The sequence below is a fragment of the Crocuta crocuta genome, unplaced genomic scaffold (genome assembly GCF_008692635.1).
Source record: "Crocuta crocuta isolate KB4526 unplaced genomic scaffold, BGI_CrCroc_1.0 scaffold62, whole genome shotgun sequence".
NCBI lineage: Eukaryota > Metazoa > Chordata > Mammalia > Carnivora > Hyaenidae > Crocuta > Crocuta crocuta.
In genome coordinates this window covers 4,079,135-4,099,677 of record NW_027529173.1, presented here as the reverse complement: position 1 = coordinate 4,099,677, position 20,543 = coordinate 4,079,135, and the positions used below count along the sequence as shown (strand labels likewise).

General features: G+C 35.8%; 1 protein-coding gene across 2 annotated transcripts in view; it reads left to right on the top strand.

Moving 5' to 3' along the window:
• HDAC9 (histone deacetylase 9) overlaps window positions 1–20,543 on the top strand; it is a 908,040-nt gene that overhangs the window by 183,523 nt on the left and 703,974 nt on the right. The window contains exon 1 of one of the 2 annotated variants that reach the window (XM_077757659.1): window positions 7,407–7,442. The exons of the other annotated variant lie outside the window; for it this stretch is intronic. Within the exon in view, the coding sequence (XP_077613785.1) occupies window positions 7,427–7,442 (16 nt within the window). The 5' untranslated portion in view covers window positions 7,407–7,426. Of the gene's footprint in view, window positions 1–7,406; window positions 7,443–20,543 lie in introns of those variants that run through there. 2 annotated transcript variants of the gene reach the window in all.

The window sequence follows — 20,543 nt, the reverse complement described above, 5'->3', positions numbered from 1 at the left end:
ACAGCGGCTATTATTTGTTGAAGTGATTATCATCCCTCTTTGCAGAATGCGTTGTCGGTACACATGGCCCAAATGGTATCTTAATTAATTTATTTAGAATTCTAAAGTTTAGCATTGCATTTTTATGCCCAAGAGTGTTGTGTTGTTCTAAAACAGGGATTCTTAAGTACTAAACTTTAATTTCATTTAGTTACTGAGTCATTGACTCTTTCAGAAGTCTTGGAAGTTATCACCATTATTTATAGGTGAGAACATTCAGCCTGGGGAAATTCAGTGATTTGCTCAAAGAGAAATAGTAGTAAGTGGCAGAGTCAACCATCTAAAATCTTTGCATCTTAGAAAAGCATTAAAAGCAGACAATTCAGTGCCCCCCCCCTTCAGCTTCTGTATTTGTGGAATATTCCACCCATCCCCCTACCTTCGGCAAAAGGGAGGTAGAAAAAACATTCCTGTGGGAGTTAGACATATCTCTGTTCAAACCTTGCCTCGCGTAACCAACTATACTACTTCGCCAGTTTAACCAGCTTTCATTTTCTTACATCCTACTGTGCTGTTATGTATGTGAATAAAAGTCTGGGAGGTTAACACATCAACAATGGCTACTTTTTGTAGTAGGATGATGAGATAGTTTTTACTTCTGCCCTCATGCATTTTTTCAGTTATTTGATTTGATGAATACATATTACTTGTATAGTAATTGAAGGTTTCCTTTTGAGGTAAAAATGTAAATTTTATTTGGTATTTACAAATAATATGTAAGATGCCATCTTAACCCTCCCCCCCCCCAACCCCCCATTAAACACTAGATAGGATGGCTACACAGAACAGGAGACTCTGGAACCATGACTATGTCATGTGTCCAGATCATGTGTTCTGAGTTTGGGCTCAGAAAACATGGCCTCAATGATTAACTCAACCGTGTGTTTTTCCTCCCAATTTTCTGTTAGTTATTTCATGTTTCCCAATAGTGACTCCAGAGGAAAGAAGTATGTTTTGTTCTTATTTGTAATCTAATTTGTTTCATAATCTTCAGAGACTTTATTCTTTAAGTTGTCTGTAATTCTGTGATCAACATAGTTGTACTACTTGGATTCCAAAGAAACACCTCTTTTTATATGCTAGATGTTGGTTTTGTAGTCAGAATTATCTGTAGTCATTTCTGGTTCTCCATTTATGAAATATGAGACCTTGGTCAATTTATCTAGTCTTTGGAAAAATTAGCCCCCTCATCTTGTAAAATAGATGGAAGAAAACTCTCAGGACTATTGAGATAATTAAATGAGTTACAATTTTCAAATGTTTGGTGTTATGGAAACTAGATAAAGATGAATTTCTTTCTTCTTGACTTGATTTATATCTAACACTCACTGTTACTCTTGTCCCAGGTAAAAATATGCTTATTTTGCAATAAATTAGGTGTAGATTTTAGCAGTCTGTTTTCAAGAGTAACTAAATCTTAGGGATAACTAAGATGACCAGCTATCATATTAACATAACATAGCACATGGACTTAGGGTTGATTTCACCCTAAATTGTCTGCATTGCCAGGCAAGCTTCACTTTATCAAGGAGTAAAATGAAAAATCCTCAAAAGCCAAAGTAACAATAAAATATACTTTTTGAAGCCTAAAGACCAAGTATAGGATGCTGTGATAATGAAGAAGATTCTGACATTCATGAAGAGTGCTGCACAACGTTTTGATGTCTTCAGATTTATGAAGTATTTTTTCTCTGATGCTTTCAAAGTAGAAAAGTTGGTCAAATAGAAAAGGTAAAAAGAAGAACATGAAATTTATCTATAATTGTACCCTCCAGAGTTAATTGTTCTTTACATTCTGGGCTTTTGGGCTTTTTCTGTTGAATATGTGGATACATTTTATTTGTGAGATGAAAGGTTGTGAATGGAGTATATTTGTGTACCAAGATATGGATAATAGTACATATACGTTTTGTATCTTTTTTACCTAACGTTGTATTATAAACATTTTTAGTGTCATTAAATATTTTCAATATCATGATTTGTAGAAGTTGTTTTATATTCTGTCATATAATTATACCACAGTTTCTTTTATTATCACCCTTATGTTGGGCATATAGATGATTTGAAGGTGTTTAACAACATTTTGAAATAACAGTGTAATGGAAATTCATTTACATGAATTATCGTTTTACATCTTTTTTTTCCATTTAGAAATGATGCCTAGAAAAAGTCACTCTCAAAGAGCATGACCTTTTAAAAGAGATTCTTGATATACTGTGACAATTCTTTCTCTAGGAAAGGTGTACCAATTTACACTCCTATCAGTAGTATATGAGAATGCTTTTCACATCATATGGTTATCATCATCTTATATTAGCCTCAGTTGATATTAAAAATGTTAATCTTTCATAATTTACACTTATTTGATTACTAGTGAAGTTGAATACTATGTGTTGCGTTTACTGAGGAATACATAAACACACACACACACACACACACACACACACACACAATAATATTCCTTTCCTTTCAGCACGTGTTAGATGTGTTGTATTCAATGGCAATTTTAAAAGTCTTATTGGGATATATGGCAATGAGCAGGATCTTGCCTAAAAATAATCACCGTAGCAGCAAATTTAATCCAAATGCTTAAAGCATTTTAAAGAAACTACATTTGGGATGCTTTGCTCAGAAAGACATGCTGCCTGATACTGTGCTTATGAGATTTTCATATCACATTTTATGCTGGGCAATTGGTGACTTTGTTGCATTTCCCCTAGGTTCCTCAACAATGTTGAACTAGCAACTTTCAAACCTGCAAACATCTGCTTTTGTCATCAAAATTGGAAGACATAACTGAAAGGAAAGTTTTAGTTCACAGACTGTATAATCTTCTGATTCTGCAGAATGGAAAATGAATACGCTTGAAAACATATTTAGGGACTGAAGCTCTAGTCAGCATATAGCTGAAGACTGGAGAAAGGGTGAATTCCTTTCACAGTAAGCACTGGCTTACTGTGATGATGTACTCTCTAAGGAGAAAAAGTAACATCTCCAGAAATTGTAACATCATTTCCACATCAATTTCTATGATTCTAAAGTTCCTTTCTATACAATCTGATAGTATGTTTTTATTAATTCCAAAAAAATCAGTAGTGATTGCAGAATTTTTAATGTGTGTACCTGGGTATTGTAAATGGGCTTATTATGTATGATTTTTCAAGATCTTAGCTTATTTCTCTAGGATGTCATGTTTGGTCCCTAGGAGGATCAGCTCTGAAAGGTTTCTAATTAAATATTTCTTATTTGGGAAAAAATAAGCTTTTATAGGAGTAAAATGTGTTCCAAGTCTTCAGCAGATTGATGGATAAAACTGGCTTGCAAAGAAGAGGGGTTTTATGAAGTATTTCTTAAGCCTTAGAAGAAGTTCATAAAATAATTTATTGAGTTCAAACTTTCATTCAGCTTCTACTATTAATTTTATAACTAGGAAAATGGCAATTAAATTATTAAGGCATTTTTATCTTAAAGGTTAATTTATTATTATTATTACTATTGTTATTATGAAGCTCATAGGAAAACTTCTTTTTCACCTTTTTAAGGCCCTAGATCTTTTTAAATCAACAGTTACTTGAGTACTTTCTTTGTCATGCACTCAATCTTCAATTCTGCCCACATGGCCTCTAGCTGGCTAATGAAGGAGGTAAAATAATGACCCATTATGTGGAACACAAGGTAGTGAATCATGTTATTTGGGCCCACCCTTCTTTGGATTTGCAGACTGCTTGATTTTTATATCTGGTCTTTAGCCAGTGCTTGACATGGAGCAGGATTTGGTATTTGAATTTCTTTTGTTTATATATTTTAATGGTGGTCCTTTCTGACTGTGTTCAGAGCATAGCTACCATCCTCTAATGTTTTAAAACCAAATATACTTTCTGTTGCTTTTTTCTTATTGTAAAACCTTATGTGCTCATTTTAGAAAGATTAGAAAATGCTGAAAAGAAAAAATAAACATTTATCAGTAGAGAATTCCTGTGAACATGTTGGCAGAAACTCCGGAATTGATCCCGGAGTTATATATATATAATATATAATTTATATATAATTGTTTTTACAAAATGAGATAGAAGCACACGGTCACCTGCTTGTTACACTAAAGATCATATTTTCACATTACATATTTTATAAATGTTATTACAGCTTCTTTTTTTAAATGAACAAGTAGTTCATGTTAGATATAATGTTAGCCTACAGAAAAATTATGTATGATCTCAAGAGCATTTGCCAATCTTTTGAAAAATGAAATTTCACATAAAAATCTAGATGTCCCCTTCTTTCTTTTGAAAGATGGCAGGCTCTGCACTGCTCGTCATTTGTAGGTTACAGTGGATAGGGGCCCATAGTAGCTGGTGATAGTGGCTCACCTTAGCTGAGACCTGTGTTCTTTATTTAACATAACTTTCCCCTGGTTTCCTTCACTACTTGATGTTCCTGCCTGACTTCTGAAGCAGCTGAATTTGTCATGGGTAGTGGATTGTCTAGGGTAGTGGCTCCTAAAGACGCTGTACTGACCTGTAAGGCAAGGATTGGAAAATTATGGGAATGTTTTCTGAATGCCACAATGTTCGTGGGGCGTTTCTAGTATTTAGTGGGCCAGTCTCATGGACGTGAGGGGTCTAATAATGCAAGGGACATTGGTACACTTGGAAAAATTTTTCTTGCTTCATGCATTTCAAATTTTTCTTTGGATAGTCATATGCATAAAACACCTGTTTATAATTATTTGAACCTAAAAACAAAATCTGCTTCATACATAAAACTGTTTTATTCAATTTTATTGTACACTGAATTTTCTAGGACTACATCGTATAATTTCAGATTTTATTGTTAGAAGCTTTATAATGAATTATTCACCATTTGGAGAACCATGTCACTGGCAACAGCGTGGCTCATGGGATTTTAACCAACACATGCAGCTCTATCAGTATGCATCTATAGCTCCCTTGTTCAGTATTAAGAGAAGGAAAAGTTCGTGCTTCTTTAAAATTTTTTATGAATAAGGAATAATTCTCAGCTCCTATAAGAGAATATTAATCATTTTTCACATTTTCTTTGGGTCTACAGTCTGTAATTTGCCTTAGCATGTTATCTGGAGTTCACTTAATCTTATTTTCCTTTTACTTTATTATGTGCTGTTAAATCTGGTTTATTGTTTCTTATTTCAGTACTAGATTTTATTCTCATGTCCATTCAGCTGTCCAGTCTTTCACATTCCTATCTTTCTCATAAAGACTGCCTTCTTCTTATATCTCTTCAATCTTGATTTATGCTTTGGAGGACTTCTTAAGTGTGTAAATACTCATGCATGGGAGCACTTGATTATTTCTTAGGTTTATTTATTTTGAGAGAGAGAAAGAGGGAGAAAGAGAGAGAGAGCGCGCATGAGTGGGAGGAGGGGAGAAAGAGGAGGGAGAGAGAATACCAAGCAGACTCTGTACTGACAGACATGGGCTCAGTCTCACAAACTATGAGATCATGATCTGAATCGATATCAAGAGTCAGATGCTTAACCTCCTGAGCTGCCCAGGTGCCCCAGCACTTGATTGATTTTGAAAGAATATACTGTATAGAGGTTGGATTCAGAATCTCTGAGTTTCATTTTAGGCTAGCAAAAGAGCCTTGCAAAGAACTTGTCTTAAAAGTGGGGCTTTTTGATCAATAGGCCTAATGTTCTAGGTGGGCATCGAGGATGTATCTGAGTCCTGAAGAGGCTAACAGTCTTCTAGAAAGGCATTTTGTAGAAATAATATGTGGCTAGACTGTGAGAATGATGAAATATGCTATAGGATTTTGGAAAAGGTGCAAGTTGGTATGTTTGAATAGAGGAGGAGGAGGCTTATGGAAGAGGCAAAGGAGGTACCTCTGAATGTAGAAGCTTGGGGAGGCTGCAAAGAATTTTAGAGGAGAGACAGTGAGTCTTTTTCATCTTTCCTTCCCTTCTTTTTGCTCTAGAGCCCTGTGTGTTTCCCTCTTCCTTACTGTGAAGATACAGAAGCTACCAATGTCAGTGGGAGGGTCATGGGTGTGAAATGTTGGTTTTACATATGTGCTCCTCCTCTTAAACTCAGATAGGCAGACATGACCTTGAGAGTTTAGAAATGTGCACTTGTTTCTCTTCAAGGCAAATTGGAGCTGGGATCTCAGAACAAGGTATGGCTGGCATTTCACTTCAGGACAGGACATTTTCTTAGATCTAATTAGAAAACAAACTTAAGGAGATGGAAAACAAATTCAGTAGTTCCACCATGTGTTTCCTTTCCTCATTTGATTAGGTGAGTAGTGGGAATACTAAGAAAGGAAAAGTGACAGTAATGAATTACTAGCTTCCTTTAGTTTACCAAATTTAACTCTTTTTACAACACCGTCACCATATGCAATTATATAAAAAGTGCCAGAATTTCTTTGAAGGGACTGTTTTCAATTTCTCAGCCAGTCAAAGACAGGGGTTAGTGAGTGTCAGTAAATGATTTGATTTTCAGATATTTCTTATCCTACTGCCTTAATGATATGGTGGGGAATACCCTTCAAAATGAGTACTCCATATTTAATTAAAATGCCACACATTTAAACAACTTGGAAAATCCTGTGATAGAAGGTTCTGGAGTGCCAGTGTTTTCTATGTTGCTATTTTTTTAGTTGGGTTGACACATCAGAATTATTTTATTAAAATCAGTCTTTAGGTTTTGTATTTTCTTTTCATTTACTAAAGATATTTACAACTAGAAAGCAGTTCATGATTTCTGCTGAGGACATTTAATTTTCCCTCATCCAGAGGCATATATCTGCTACTTGGTCCTGTGTTTTAATTGATAAACTCCAGAGGAAGAGAATCATCTAAGGCAGGGCCCCAAGTTGTGGAAGTTTGTGTTTCCGGTATACTGGCTCCGTTCCAGGGAAGAAAATTTATCAACAAATGAAACACCAGCTACTTCCCACACGTCCTCTGATTGCATTAAAATCACTCCCTTACACATCCAACTGAGAGTATGCTTAGAGTATGGAGCTGACAGACTCTCTTTCTCCTCCTCCTCCTCATTTTGTAAAATCACTGGTTTCTGTAGTCTGTTAGGCTTCTTATTAATAGTAATAAAATGTTCATTCATTAACTGTCTCATGCCTATGAACTAGATACTGACTATCACTCTCTTTCCCCTCAAGTTAGGCTGTTTTTATAAAGGCGTGCTGTAGCAGAGAAGTGAGCTGGAAAACTGATTTTGCGTCTGCAGCATCAGGTACTATTTAACCAGTGGGAGGGACTGATAAAATTAGCAAGTTGACTAACCACTTCCCTTCCTTGTGGCTCTTTAATATTATAACGGATACAGAAAAGTTCAGAAGTACTGGGCTAGTTTTTGAAACCACAGCACACTTTGGCAAAGAGGGAATGTACAACATAACGGGTAAGTTTCTTTCTTTTCACCTTTTAAGAGAACTGTGAAAAGGATATAGGGTGGAAGTTTTTAAGTTTGATTATGCAAATAGTCTTTAGTCATTTGTAGGCTGTGGAATGACAAACCTGCTATGAGGAAGGAAGCAAAGGTTTTCCTATCAGCAGCAGTAGCTCCAGGAACAGCAAATATTAGAGTGAGCAGAAGATTCAACTCTGAGAATATCTTCATTGTTCAAGATAGATGAGAGTAAAATATTCATGGGGGTGGATTCTTGTATTAGTAAAATGTTTTATAACTAAGTTCCTGCACTGTTAGTTCCTGCTATCCAGTAGAAACATGGTCAGTAGAGACATTGAGTTACTGAACCTAAGTGTCTTTCTGGATCCCAAAATGGCTTAAGATCTTCAGTTATCTTGTTTGTGGTTTAAATTGTTACTGCTTTTAACTTTTTATTATGGAGAATCTCAAATACAAGCAGAAGTAGAGTGCACAGTGCATAGATTACCTGTGCCTTATCACAAAGCTTCAAGAGTGCAGGACTCAAGGTCCAGTTTGTTTCCTCCACACCTCTGTGGCATGCTTCCCATTTCAGTCATAGTAGAATTGCAATATTTTAAAGGCGCTTGTTCTGAATGTTAAAGAGGCATAGAATCTGTTCAAGGCTCCTGCCAGTTCAGTAACATAAGTTTTATGGGAATATCATTATAGAAAATTGAATTATGAGTCAGAGAAAGCAAGACCAACTTTCCAGTTGTTTGGAAACTTTCCAGTTGTTTCCAGTTGGCTAACAGGAGGGGGGCATAGAGGAGAGTTGTGAAGATTGTGGACTTGGAGCTCGACGGGGTCAAATTTTGGTTCCATGTAACCCAGTATTTTTGAGGAAGTTTCCTAATTTTTCTTTTTTAAAAAAATGTCTATTTATTTCAGAGAGAGAGAGAGGGAGAGAAAGCGTGTGAGTGGGAGAGGAGTAGAGAAAGAGGGAAACAGAATCTGAAGTGGGCTCCACACTGACAGCAGAGAGCCCGATGTGGAGCTCAAACTCACCAACCACAAGATTATGACTTGAGTCAAAGTCAGACACTCAACCAACTGGGTCACCCAGGTGCCCCAAGGAAGTTTCCTAATCTTTCTATGCCTTGGTTTCTTACCTGAATAATGAAAAAAAAATGATAGTACTTATTTTTTTGAAGCTAGGAGACAATTAGACCATCTGTGCATGTAAAGCCTTGGCAAAGTGCTGAGAATAGAGTGCTCACTCTGTGTTAGCTCCCCAACTGTTTGTTGAATTGATAAGAATTTAGGATGCATGAGCTCTGTTCAGATCGAAAGCTAAACATGTGTCTGGGCATACTTGGCTGTTTTCTGACCATTGTTTTCTTTTGATTATTTGATGATGTGAGGACAGGAAAAGTTACCATGGAGATGTCTTACTTGCTCCTGGGCTCCTGAAAACTCTTGGTCTTGTTCTTCCCCACCAGCTCTGAATTACTTCTCTCTGAAAAGAGTGCCAGAACTTGTCTGGCCCATTCTTTTTCCTTGAGGATGAGGGAAGAGAAATTTGCTTCAGCTGACAGAACAAGGAAAAGTCAGTCAGGGGAGAGAGGCATGAGCTCCTCTCATCCCAGAGAGGGGGGTGTGTTGTCATTGGGTTTAGGCAATGCTACAGGGCCTGAGAAACTGCCTCTCATCTGAACACTTGTCTTTTCTCTAAGACACAGGACTCTCTAGACATGCTGAGGCTTTCCAGGGCTGCAAGTTGCCTAGATCCCTTTTTTCATTAGTAACAAGGATGGTGGAATTCTGAAGATAGTATTAAGTGGGGAAGTGAGGACCCTCCCTACTCTGTTCTCTCTCTGTTATTAATAAAAACACTACTGACTGCTATTTACTAAGCATTTACTATGTGCCTGGCACTGCACTGGGTGTTTTTCTCATTTAATACTCCTACTATTCCTATGTGACACTTAGAGTTACTATCTTCATTTTATAGTTAGGGAAACCGAGACACAGACAGATGAAGCAACTTACCTTTGATTACCCAGCTAATACGAAACAGCTAGGATTCTGTTCCAGACAGCTATGATTCTGTCTGACTGTCACTTCTTAGAGCATTTGTCCTTAATAAATCAGTTTATTCATACATATGTAGTCAAAATGCATCCATGATTTTGCTCTTAGCCTTCCCTAGGTGAAAGTCATCAGTGTTTCTTTAAAGCAAAGCGAATGGAAAAGCTTTTGTCTAGCAATAGATTTCCCACAGTGAATTTTCATACTGCCTAATTATAAGCTGGAAAATTGTCAGAAATCTTGACAAATAAAGAGGCAGGTGGGGGTGGAGTTACCACTGTAAGCAAGTAAATAGTGAACTGAGAGCAAAGAAAAAAAAAAAGAAAAAAGAAATGCTCTTTTAGTAAATTAACCATGCCTCAGTGGTGGATTTAGTTTTTAAGACCGTTTGTTTCTCTTGAGTTTTTGTAAACGAGGGGTGAAATTCATCTGCGTCAATTTTCAAGAACATGCAGCACTGTTGTAAAACAAATGATAAACACTGATGCACTGCAGAAATAAAAATTGGCTGAATCTTCTGGGAGGTGCTGAAGAGAACTGGGTCATGCACAGTCAGACATTTTAGAAACCTGGAATTGACTTTCAGTGCCTTTTCTTTTAGACTACTGGTATGTGTGAATGAAAGAAGAGGTTCAGTTCACAATTTTGGAGAACTTTTTCTTCCCTCCAGTGGAGTAATGGTGTTTTAAAAAATTTTTCCTTCACCAAGAGGGCCATTGTCTGGAATTTCCAGCTAAAAATGAAAACATCAGATAGAAAATAATTGACTTCTCTTACCAGGCAATCAGTTGCATTCAGCAAAATCTCATCTTTATTTTTCCTTCATTGGCTACAGAACTTTTGTCATCTTGATAGGATCAGCCAAGCTTTACTTATAAAGACATAGGAAGAGATTTGAAATCCTGCTATCTTTTTGCAGAGAAAATAGGGGATAAATGGAGTTGAGACTGCTGGTGGGGGAGGGAGTAAAGTCAGAAAGATTATGGTTATAAAGCATTCTTGGATTCTTCAATTTTTGAGAAAGCAAAGACGCTATTTAGTGCTGGTGACTGTAAACAGTTTGCAGAACTGTTCCATCACTGGTGTTTTTTTTTCTCTAATGTCTTTATCTCGTAAGAACACATCATTCATAACTTGTAAGGGATCCAAAGTTGGACATTTCCATATCTGTCTGTGGCTAGAAACAGATTCAAAAGTGCCATTTTGCTGGTCCTGGTGACCTTCTTTATGCACTTAATGTAATTTCTAATGGCTTTGGTCACTGCTGTTGGAAGACTGAATAGGAATGACCTCACGCTTCCAAATCCACTTTTTCCTGTCCTAATCTTCAATATTTGCCACTACTGTTTTGGGGATTAAATATTTTATTAAAAGTCTTGAATAAATAAAGCCTTGTTTTTCCCAGACACAAGTTCTCTTTCTGTTTTATTATTATTATTATTATTATTATTAGTTGTTGTTGTTGTTGTTCTTTTGATCCTTTCATCACAAATTTTAAGCATCACCTGCCCTTGAGATTTAGAGATTAATAATTGCAGCTTCTATCTCAGAAATCTTACAGACTAGTAACAATATTGTTACTAGTTACTAGTTATTGTTACTAGTCATTGTTACTACTAACTAGTTACTAGTTATTGTGACTAGTTATTGTTACTACAGACAATATTGGATGAAGTGAATGAAGCTGTAGTTCATAAAACGTCTCCCATCTTGTTTAGACAACCTACATTGGGAAAGGTCTTGTATGTGTTAGTAAGAGACCAAGCTTGGANAGATCATGACCTAAGCGAAAGTCGGACGCTTAACCGACTAAGCCACCCAGGCGCCCCATGTGATTTGAAAGTGTCTTACTCACCTTCCTAAGCCTTGATTTCTTTGCCTGTAACATGATGTCGAGTTCATATGGGCTTTGTATCAATTATATGCTATGATACATGTTAAATGTTTATATAGCATGCCATATATGGTTTGAGGGGTCACAGGAGGTCTCTCTCTAAAAATGCTCACTTAGGATGAGCTTAAATGACATAGAAAGACCTTTCTAAGTCACAGGGACCTACATGTGCCAAGTGGTAAGGAGTCTGGCTTCTCTGAGAAAGAGAGCTAAGGCCAGCATGGTTGAAACATGTACAAAGGGGAAAGTTGCGTGGAGATGTAAGCAACAGAGTTCAGATTGTTCAGAGCCTACTAGGTCATGGCAGGGGGTTGCATATTGTTCTAAGTGCAATCAGAAGTGATTGAAAGTTTACCCTGGATGTTACATGTAAATACATCTGAATAGTATTTGTAAATTGCTGAGTGGAGAATAGTTCTCAGGAAGCAAGAGTAGACATATGGAAAGAGGTTAAAAAAGTCTTTTGAGTAGCCTTGTCCAGCAATGATGGTAGCCTGCAGTAAGTAGTACCACAGGGGATGAGAACAGTAGGCATAACTAAGACATCCAGTAAAATAAATAGTATTTCATAACTAATTAGATGGGAAAATAAGAGTGAGGAAAATGTCAATTCTGACCTGATGGCATGAGCAGCTGGATCAAGGGAGATGTCATATATGAGGATGGGGCTTGGACATCTCAACTGAAATGTTCTTAGAACTCTCAGGGACTACATCAAGGAGGCAGTTCATGGCACATAGATGGCATATGGTATATGAAGCTGTGGAAATAGATCTGCAGGTATGGTATGAAGTGAGAAAAGCTAAGGGCTCGGTACTCAACCAAGGGAAACTCCAAAATTTAGAAGACAGAGGGGAGTTGGTCAGTAAAGGGGGTGGATAAGTAGTTGCCAGAGAAAATGGAAAACAAATTACAAAATATTTAGGATAAATGAGTGGTTACTCATATCCAGTGCTAATTAAAGAGCTAATTAATTATCAATAATGCCATGGGGTTTAGTAATATGGAGCTTTCTGGCACACAATAAATAGGCAGAAAATTTAATTTCTTTAAAATGATACTGCATTTTGACATGTTGACTAATCAATATACTACTGACTAATTGAATACATCAATGAAGATTAATTCCATTTAAGAGTCATTTTAAGTGGCACTATATTTATAAATTTCCTTATTCTATTTTCATGTAGCTGTATAGTATTCAAGGAAATAATAATGTTATTTAGGCTAGTCTAAATTGATTTCCTCTAATGTGTAATTTGCTTTAATTTAGCACTGTCTTCCTATTTGTATTTCTGTTGTCAAGGCTTCTGGGTCTTGTTGCTGAGGGCACCTTTCGGATATGTCATTCACAAAGAACAGTGGTTTTAAACTGGAGGGCAGTTTTCTCCTACGGAAATAGTAGGCAATATTTTGAATGTCACTACTGGCTTCTAGTGTGAAGAGTCCAGGGATGCTGTTAAATATCCAACAATGTATTGGACAACCTCACACAACAAAAAATATTTGACCCAAAATGTCAGTAGTGCTGAGGTTGAGAAATCTTGACATAAACTATCATGCAGACCTATTCAGTGACTACCATAAAGCATTGGCAAAAGTAGTTCTTGACTAGAGTTTTTCTGCAAGTGAGTAAAGATCTCTGTTCATGATTTTTTTTCAGTAAGTTGGTATAGCAAGTAATCTTTGAGCTTTGTTTTCATCATGAGATTTGGTAGAAAGGATTGCATAAATAAAAATAAAGTGCATTTTATGAACTGCCTCTGTAGAATTAATTTTCAGTAGAATCTATCTATATGATTAGAAATAGAGAGCAGTGCTCCACCCAATGGATGTTAGACTTTTTACCTTAGAGTTGGAAACTTTTAAGTAGAGTTCTCAGAGAAAGTCTGCATGCATGTGATTGCAGAGGACGTGCAGAGAGAGAGAGAGAGAGAGAGAGAGAGAATCCCAAGCAGGCTGTGCACTGTCAATGCAGAGCCTGACTTGGGACTCCATTTCAGGAATCATGAGATCATAATCAGAGCCGAGATCAAGAGTTAGACACTTTACTGATTGAGCCACCCAGGCACCTCTAGAGGTAAGCTCTTTATGCTAACAGCTATATGGGGAAGTTCTGGAAATAAAAAAAAACATTTTAAAAGTTACTAAATTTGTTTTTTTAAATATTTTTATTTATTTCTAGGAGAGAGAGAGAGAGACAGCGTGAGCAGGGGAGGGTCAGAGAGAGGGAGACACAGACTCTGAAATAGGCTCCAGGCTCTGAGCTGGCAGTCAGCACAGAGCCCGATGCGGGGCTTGATCACAAGAACTGCGAGATCATGACCTAAGCGAAAGTCGGACGCTTAACCGACTAAGCCACCCAGGCGCCCCTTAAATTTGTTTTTTTAATGTATAAGGCTTTACCTGTTTAAAAATAAACAATTGTAATTTAACTTTATTATAAAATAGTTCATGTATCTAAAATTGTGTATATGTATATATACAAATATAATGAAATACTAGGTACATACATATAACCAACTTAGGAATTGAATATGATCATTATCAGCATTGTCTCCTCTATGACGCCCCACCTCCAAAGGATAAACACAGTTCTGCATTTTTGTTTGTTTTAAAATTCATGTTAGATGTCTTACTACATATATGTATATGTATAGCTTTAAAAGGTGTACAGTTTTACCTTTTTAAATGCCTGTGTATATGAAATTAGATCATTATTTTACACCATCCAGAAAAATCAACTCAAAATGGATTAAAGACTTTAATACCTTAAACTATGAAATGCCCAGGAAAAAATACAGAAGAAAAGCTTCATAACAGTGGTCTTGGCAATGACTTTTTATATATGACACAAAAATCACAGACAACAAAAGCAAAAATAAGTAAGTTTTGCACAGCAATGGAAACCATAAATGGGCTGAAAAGGCAAGAAAATATTTACAAACTATGTATCTTATGAAGAGTTAAAATCCAAGAAATGTAAGGACATCCTACAACTCAATGCAAAAATAAACAAACAAATAACCTGATTTAAATGGACAATCTCCAAAGAAGACAATACAGATGTCTAACAGTTATATGAAAAACTAACGTTCAGTGTTTCTAATTATCAGGGAAATATAAACACAGACAGTGATGTATCACCTCACAACTGTTAGGTGGACCTTAAAAAAAAACAAACAAAATAACAAGTGTTGGTGAGGATTTTGAGAAATTGGAACCCTTATACACTGTTGGTGAGTGTGTAAAATGATTCAGCTGCTATGGAAACAATATGGAGTTACTGTTTAAAGATTAAAAATAGAATTACCATATGATCCACCAATCATACTTCTGGATATTTATCCAAAAGAGTTGCAGTCAGGGTCTTGAAGAAATAGTAGCACTCCTGTATTTATTGCGATATTTAGTTCACTATAGCCAAGATCTGGAAACAACCTAAATGTTCATCCACAGACAATGGGATAAAGAAAATGTGGCATATATGCAACGGAGTATTATTTAGCCATAAGAAAAGTATTCTGTCATATGCTACAACAGAGATTAACTTTAAGTAACTAATGCTAAGTGTAACAAGCCAGTTACAGAAAGAAAAAATTCAACATGGTTCCTTATATATGTAAAGTAGTTAAATGCATAAGGAAAGAAAGCAGTAATGGTGGCTACCAAGAGCCAGAGGGAGGGAAAAATGGGAAGTTGTTATTCAGTGAGTATAATATTTCAGTCAAGCAAGATGAAAACGTTCTAGATATTTGATGTACAACAATGTAGTGATAGTTAATAATACTGTACACTACACTTAAAAATTGTTATGAGAATAGATCTCATGCTGTGTGGTTTTTGTTACCACAATTAAAAAATATATCTTTGCCTTTAGGATGGATCATCAAAGAGAAGGGTGGAAGGAGTAAAACAAGCTCAGTGACTGAGAAATAAAGACTTGTGGCTGTGAGGCACCATGGGTGAGGGCAGTGGCATCATTAGAAAGGAGACATCTTTTATGACTGTTTGCATCCCTGGGTAAAATATGAGGCTAAGATCAAAATGACAGTTTTTTATTTTAATTTTTTTAAAAAAATGTATGTTTATTTTTGAGAGAAAGAAAAAGACAGAGTGTGATCAGGCAAGGGGCAGAGAGAGAAGGAGACACGGAATCTGAAGCAGGCTCCAGGCTCTGAGCTGTCAGCACAGAACTCGATGTGGGGCTCAAACCCACAAACTGAAAGATCATGACCTGAGCCAAATTCAGATGCTTAACCAACTGAACCACCCAGGAACCCCCTAAATGACAGTGTTTTAAACACAGTGATTCAGTGTAAGTTTTGTTAACAGACACACAGAAGGAGACAGGACAAGAAATAAACAGAGTGAGATTGATTTTATGTGCTCTGCTTTCCTTAAGGAAGAGTGAAGTACCAGGTTTATTATCTGGACTTATCCTTGCTCTGGCAGCAGGACATTGAAGAGTTTCTCAGGGCAGTTCTAGAGAGGGTTTAATCACTTTCAAGATGGAAGAACTAGAGATGGTTATTTGAGAGTCTTCAGTGTGGCCTGCAAGTTGAGGCTGCATTGAAAGGAAGTAAAGTAGGGACAAAAGGGATATGAAGTTTGGGAAATGCCACAAATAATGGTTAGCTGAAGACAAAAAAAGAAAAGAAAGAAAGAAAACATCATGAGCTTTTCCTGTTGTTTTTATTTTTATTTTAAAATCCTCTTATCAGGTTTTTTCCATTCCATGTAATTTCTCTGTCTCTCTTTACAATATGCATCATTGTAGTGGCTTAACATTAAAAACTAGGTTGCATTCTTGTGACAATAAATATGATATGATTTAGAATTTTTATATCACTTGGAACAACTTTGTAAGAATGTTGAAAGAATGTAATTCCCCAAAGAACCAGAAGTGGCATCAGGGCTAAGTAGATTATAACATTGGCAGAGCTGGGTTCTAGGGCTGTCATTCACCATTCCCCTTTTGGTAGGTCTCCTTGATCCTAAATCTCCTCCTCTTCAAAATAAAAAGTTGGTCTAGATGACATGTAAAATCCTTTAAAGACATTTTCTTTGCCTTTTGAGCTTTTCTCTCTTTTAATCTTTATGAACCTTCTTCCTACCTTTTGGGCCTAAACCTGAGGGATTTCACTCTTCCTTCCTCCCTCCCACACAATTTAAATGTTACAGTTCTGCATTCTCTTTTCTCAGAGGCCCACTAGTTACTAATGCTAATGTGTCAGGTCTGTATTATTCACAGTAATTCACAATACGTTATTATTGGCGTAATGTATTCACTCCCAGATGGTATGTTCACTGGGGGCTTCATTCCTTACAACTGAAGTGATGCTTCTTGGTGGACTGTTCAGGTATGGCAGGTGCAAGTCACACAGGTCTATGTTAGCGTTATTTGTATCCACAAATACTTCTTTGGTCCATGTTTATCTAACCTTTGTCAACATGACATTAGAAAGTAAAAGTCCTATACTTTTACATTTTTCTTTCTTTGTATGATTTTTCAAAAGAGATTTTTACTCTGAAAGCCATTAACATTCTTTTATTCAACTTGTACTTGAATTAATTAAATAGGTTCTTAAGTCAATTTTTATGTAATCATGTTGCTGCCTAGGGCGCTTGAAGCATATGCTGCAGTTGTTAGATATTTCAATATTCCCATATGAAAGGTTACACAAATAGTAAACCTGCTATTTTAGAATTACCTCTAAGAAAACTATAATGTTATTAAAAATATTATACCAGAACTTTGTTGTTTTGTAATAACACCATGAATGGAAACCCAGTAGGGAGAAGAAAAAGTGTTTCATATATATGTCGTAAGGACTGAATCTGTTTGGTTCAAAATGATAAGAGTTAGATTTTGAACTTTTTTCAAGCCTAACTTTTCTAAGAGTTTCAAATGAATAAAGATATTTATATAATTAAAATTCAGTTTATTATTAAAAACTGAATTAAGATGACAGTGGAAGAACAGCCCTCAGGTGTGTGGCTCTGCATTTTAAAGTGATACATTTAATGTTTATGCAAGAGTAAGACTTTTTTTAAAAATTTACTTTAAAAAGTGATTAGCACCTTTGCTGTACAGTTCCTACCATTTTTTTTAACACTGAATAAAATTTGAAGCATTTTTTTTTGCTTCAAAATTTGACCTACTTAGAAAGTCCTGATAATTCCAGTGTAATATATTCCCTCAGTTTTGTAAGCGCCTTTGGGTAATGTATTGGAGACGCAAGTAATCTCATCAAGAAGCGTAATGGACCCTATCACATTTCAAGATATATTTTTTTCTACTATTTCTGCTTCAAATTTAGTTGTGTGTTTAATGATTCCACACTCTACTGGCAAGGGTACTTTTCCAGTACTTTAACTCTCTTTGCATACAAATGGTGTTTTTGGTCTGCCTGCCATTGCAGATCTTTTCCTTGAAATTAGGTGACATAATCTGATTTTTTACAGTCAGGAAAAAAAGCAGTGTTCGTCTTCAGATATTTAAAGAAAGGTTGTCACTGAATAAAATGCAAGGCTTGACACAATTTGAAAAATGGGTTGGTTCCAGCTCAAGAAGGCAGGAATAAACTCCTATGTGGTTGAAAAATGTGATTGGCCTGCAGTAAAGGAAAATCTCTGGGATGAGTCATTCGGGGCCCTACGATGACAAGTGAAGCTACACAGAGCAGACCTTCTCAATTCACCTTTGCCTTGGCGCACACTTTCTCCGGCTTGATCGCAGTGAACTGGTTATTTCAGTCATAGATGTAAAATTCTGAAGGCTTCTCAAGAGGCTCTCTTGACAAGTAAAATATTCTTTATTATCTAGACTTTTACCAATGAAATACTTTAGGTCCCAAGAGATTGAAAATAACTTCCCAAGAACACAGATATCACCACCCTAAAATTCAAGTCTTCCTCCCTCTAGAGCTGTGTCTCTAGATGGAATGTCAAGGTCAGATCTGATTTTAACTGGTGGAAGGCATACTTCTATAAATATCAGGTTTCCTTTGACTTACCAATACTTTAATGAAAACATACAATGAACCAAAGGATGTTTTAAAAGAAGGCTCTGTAAGCCACTACAAAAGTATATGTAATGACATATACGGTATTTTCTGTATGTTAAGTAGAAAAAAGATTATAAAGCAATATGTTCATTATATGTAGTATTTTTTTTAAATCAAAATAAGAGTAAGGCATACCACAAGAGCAAATTGTTTTTCAGTTTGCAAATATCTTAAGTAAATATCTTAATAACAGAAAAATTTTAAACATACATGTTATTTTTTTAAGTTACATTTTTAGAAGATGTTTATTTATTTTTGAGAGAGAGAGCAAGAAAGAGCACGAGTGGTAGAGAGGTAGGGAGACAGGGAGAGAGAGAATCCATGAATCCATGAACGAATCCATGCTGTCCCCACACAACCTGATGCAGGGCTTGAATTCATGAACCTGTGAGATCATGATCTGAGCTGAAATCAAGAATCACTCAACTGACAGAGCCACACAGGTGCCCCGATAAATATAAGTTTTAAAGTTCTTCAACTATATTCAAAATAACTATTCCAAGTGAACAGGTAGGTTACATTAAGGCTAGGCCGAACCTTATGTGTGCTTGCTAGAAAAAAAATCTTGCATATTTTGGAAGACAAATATGATTTTAGGTATGTAATTGACAAAAAATTACCTTTAGCAGAAACAATCATTTCATTAATGGTTGTGATACTGCAGTTGAAAACTCTGACATCATGGATTCTAGTTAATAAAGAAGCATTCACATAACTCTTCATGAACTGTACTGAGAAAAATACTGTCAAAAAGAGAATTAAGTAGAAACGCGTGGGTGGCTCAGCTGGTTGAACATCTGACTCTTGATTTAGGCTCAGGTCATTGTCTTGTGGTTAATGAGATGGAGCCCCGTATTGGGCTCTGAGGCGATAATGCAGAGCCTGCTTGGGATTCTCTCTCTCCCTCTCTTTGTCCCCTTCCCCTGCTCACTTCTATGTTCTCTCTCTCTCTCTCAAAATAAATAAACTTAAAAAAAGAGAGAATTAAGTATAGTAAAGGAAATTAATTTGTCTCTTTAAACTGAGGTTAAGAAATGCAAACATTTTTGTTATTTAGATGAAACCACTTTTTCCTGCAATGCAATTTTTAAAAATACAGTGTTTATTGCATATGTATTTAGATTACCATATAATGCCCATTTTGTGTAAAATTGCTTAAAAGAATATTCCTTCAAGTTAACTCATTCATTTGGAACTTTCCAGCTTCTCAGTATAAGTATCAGAATTACATTTTAAGGTAATAATATTGTGAGCTATTGTGTAAGTGATTTGAAGATATAATTTAATGTCTATATTCTCAGATGGAGCAAGTTAATTTAAATATGGTAGTTGAAGTGGAATTTTATAATAGAGTGTGAAGTTGTCTTTTTTTAAGCCTTATACCAAACGTAGTTACAGCAAAAAACAATCTAGACACATAGATTTTTTTTTTTGCACAAATTGATTTAATCCTCTATTTTATTCTGGAGACTTATTTAGTTTTCATTTAGTATCCCACTGGGAATAATAAATAGCTTAATATTTTCTTTCTTATTACTATCTAAGCATTTAAATGTAGAAAGAGACCAAAACTTTGACTGCCACTGTATTTGAATATATGAATTTACCTGTGCATTTATAGATAAAATCTACAATAAACATGTGTATAGAATGTATCACTATATATTTTTATTTGTAACAATGCTACAGAGAAAGAGACGCAGAGGTCAAAATAAATCTGCCCTCAAATGAGTAGTGTCAGCCCTTTCTATATCTCAGGTAGGTCCTTATTTTTAATAGTGAGAGCAATTGAATGATACAATGGGAAAAAGTCTAACTTGTTATTTAGATGTTCAGATGATAAGGTTTTAACACACCTATGTCTTCCTGTTCCTTCTCAACTATCACAAAATTCAATATATAAGAAAATGGATTTTGTATCAATCTTATAACTTAGTGGTTTTTGCTTATGTATTTGACAAAGTAATTCATTTAAATATTTAGTGACTTTACTGGTTTTGAAGTCATATGTACTATCATGTGTGTATCTAAGATACTTACATTTATAAGCAGAGGTCTCACCCCCAGTTGGAAATTTCC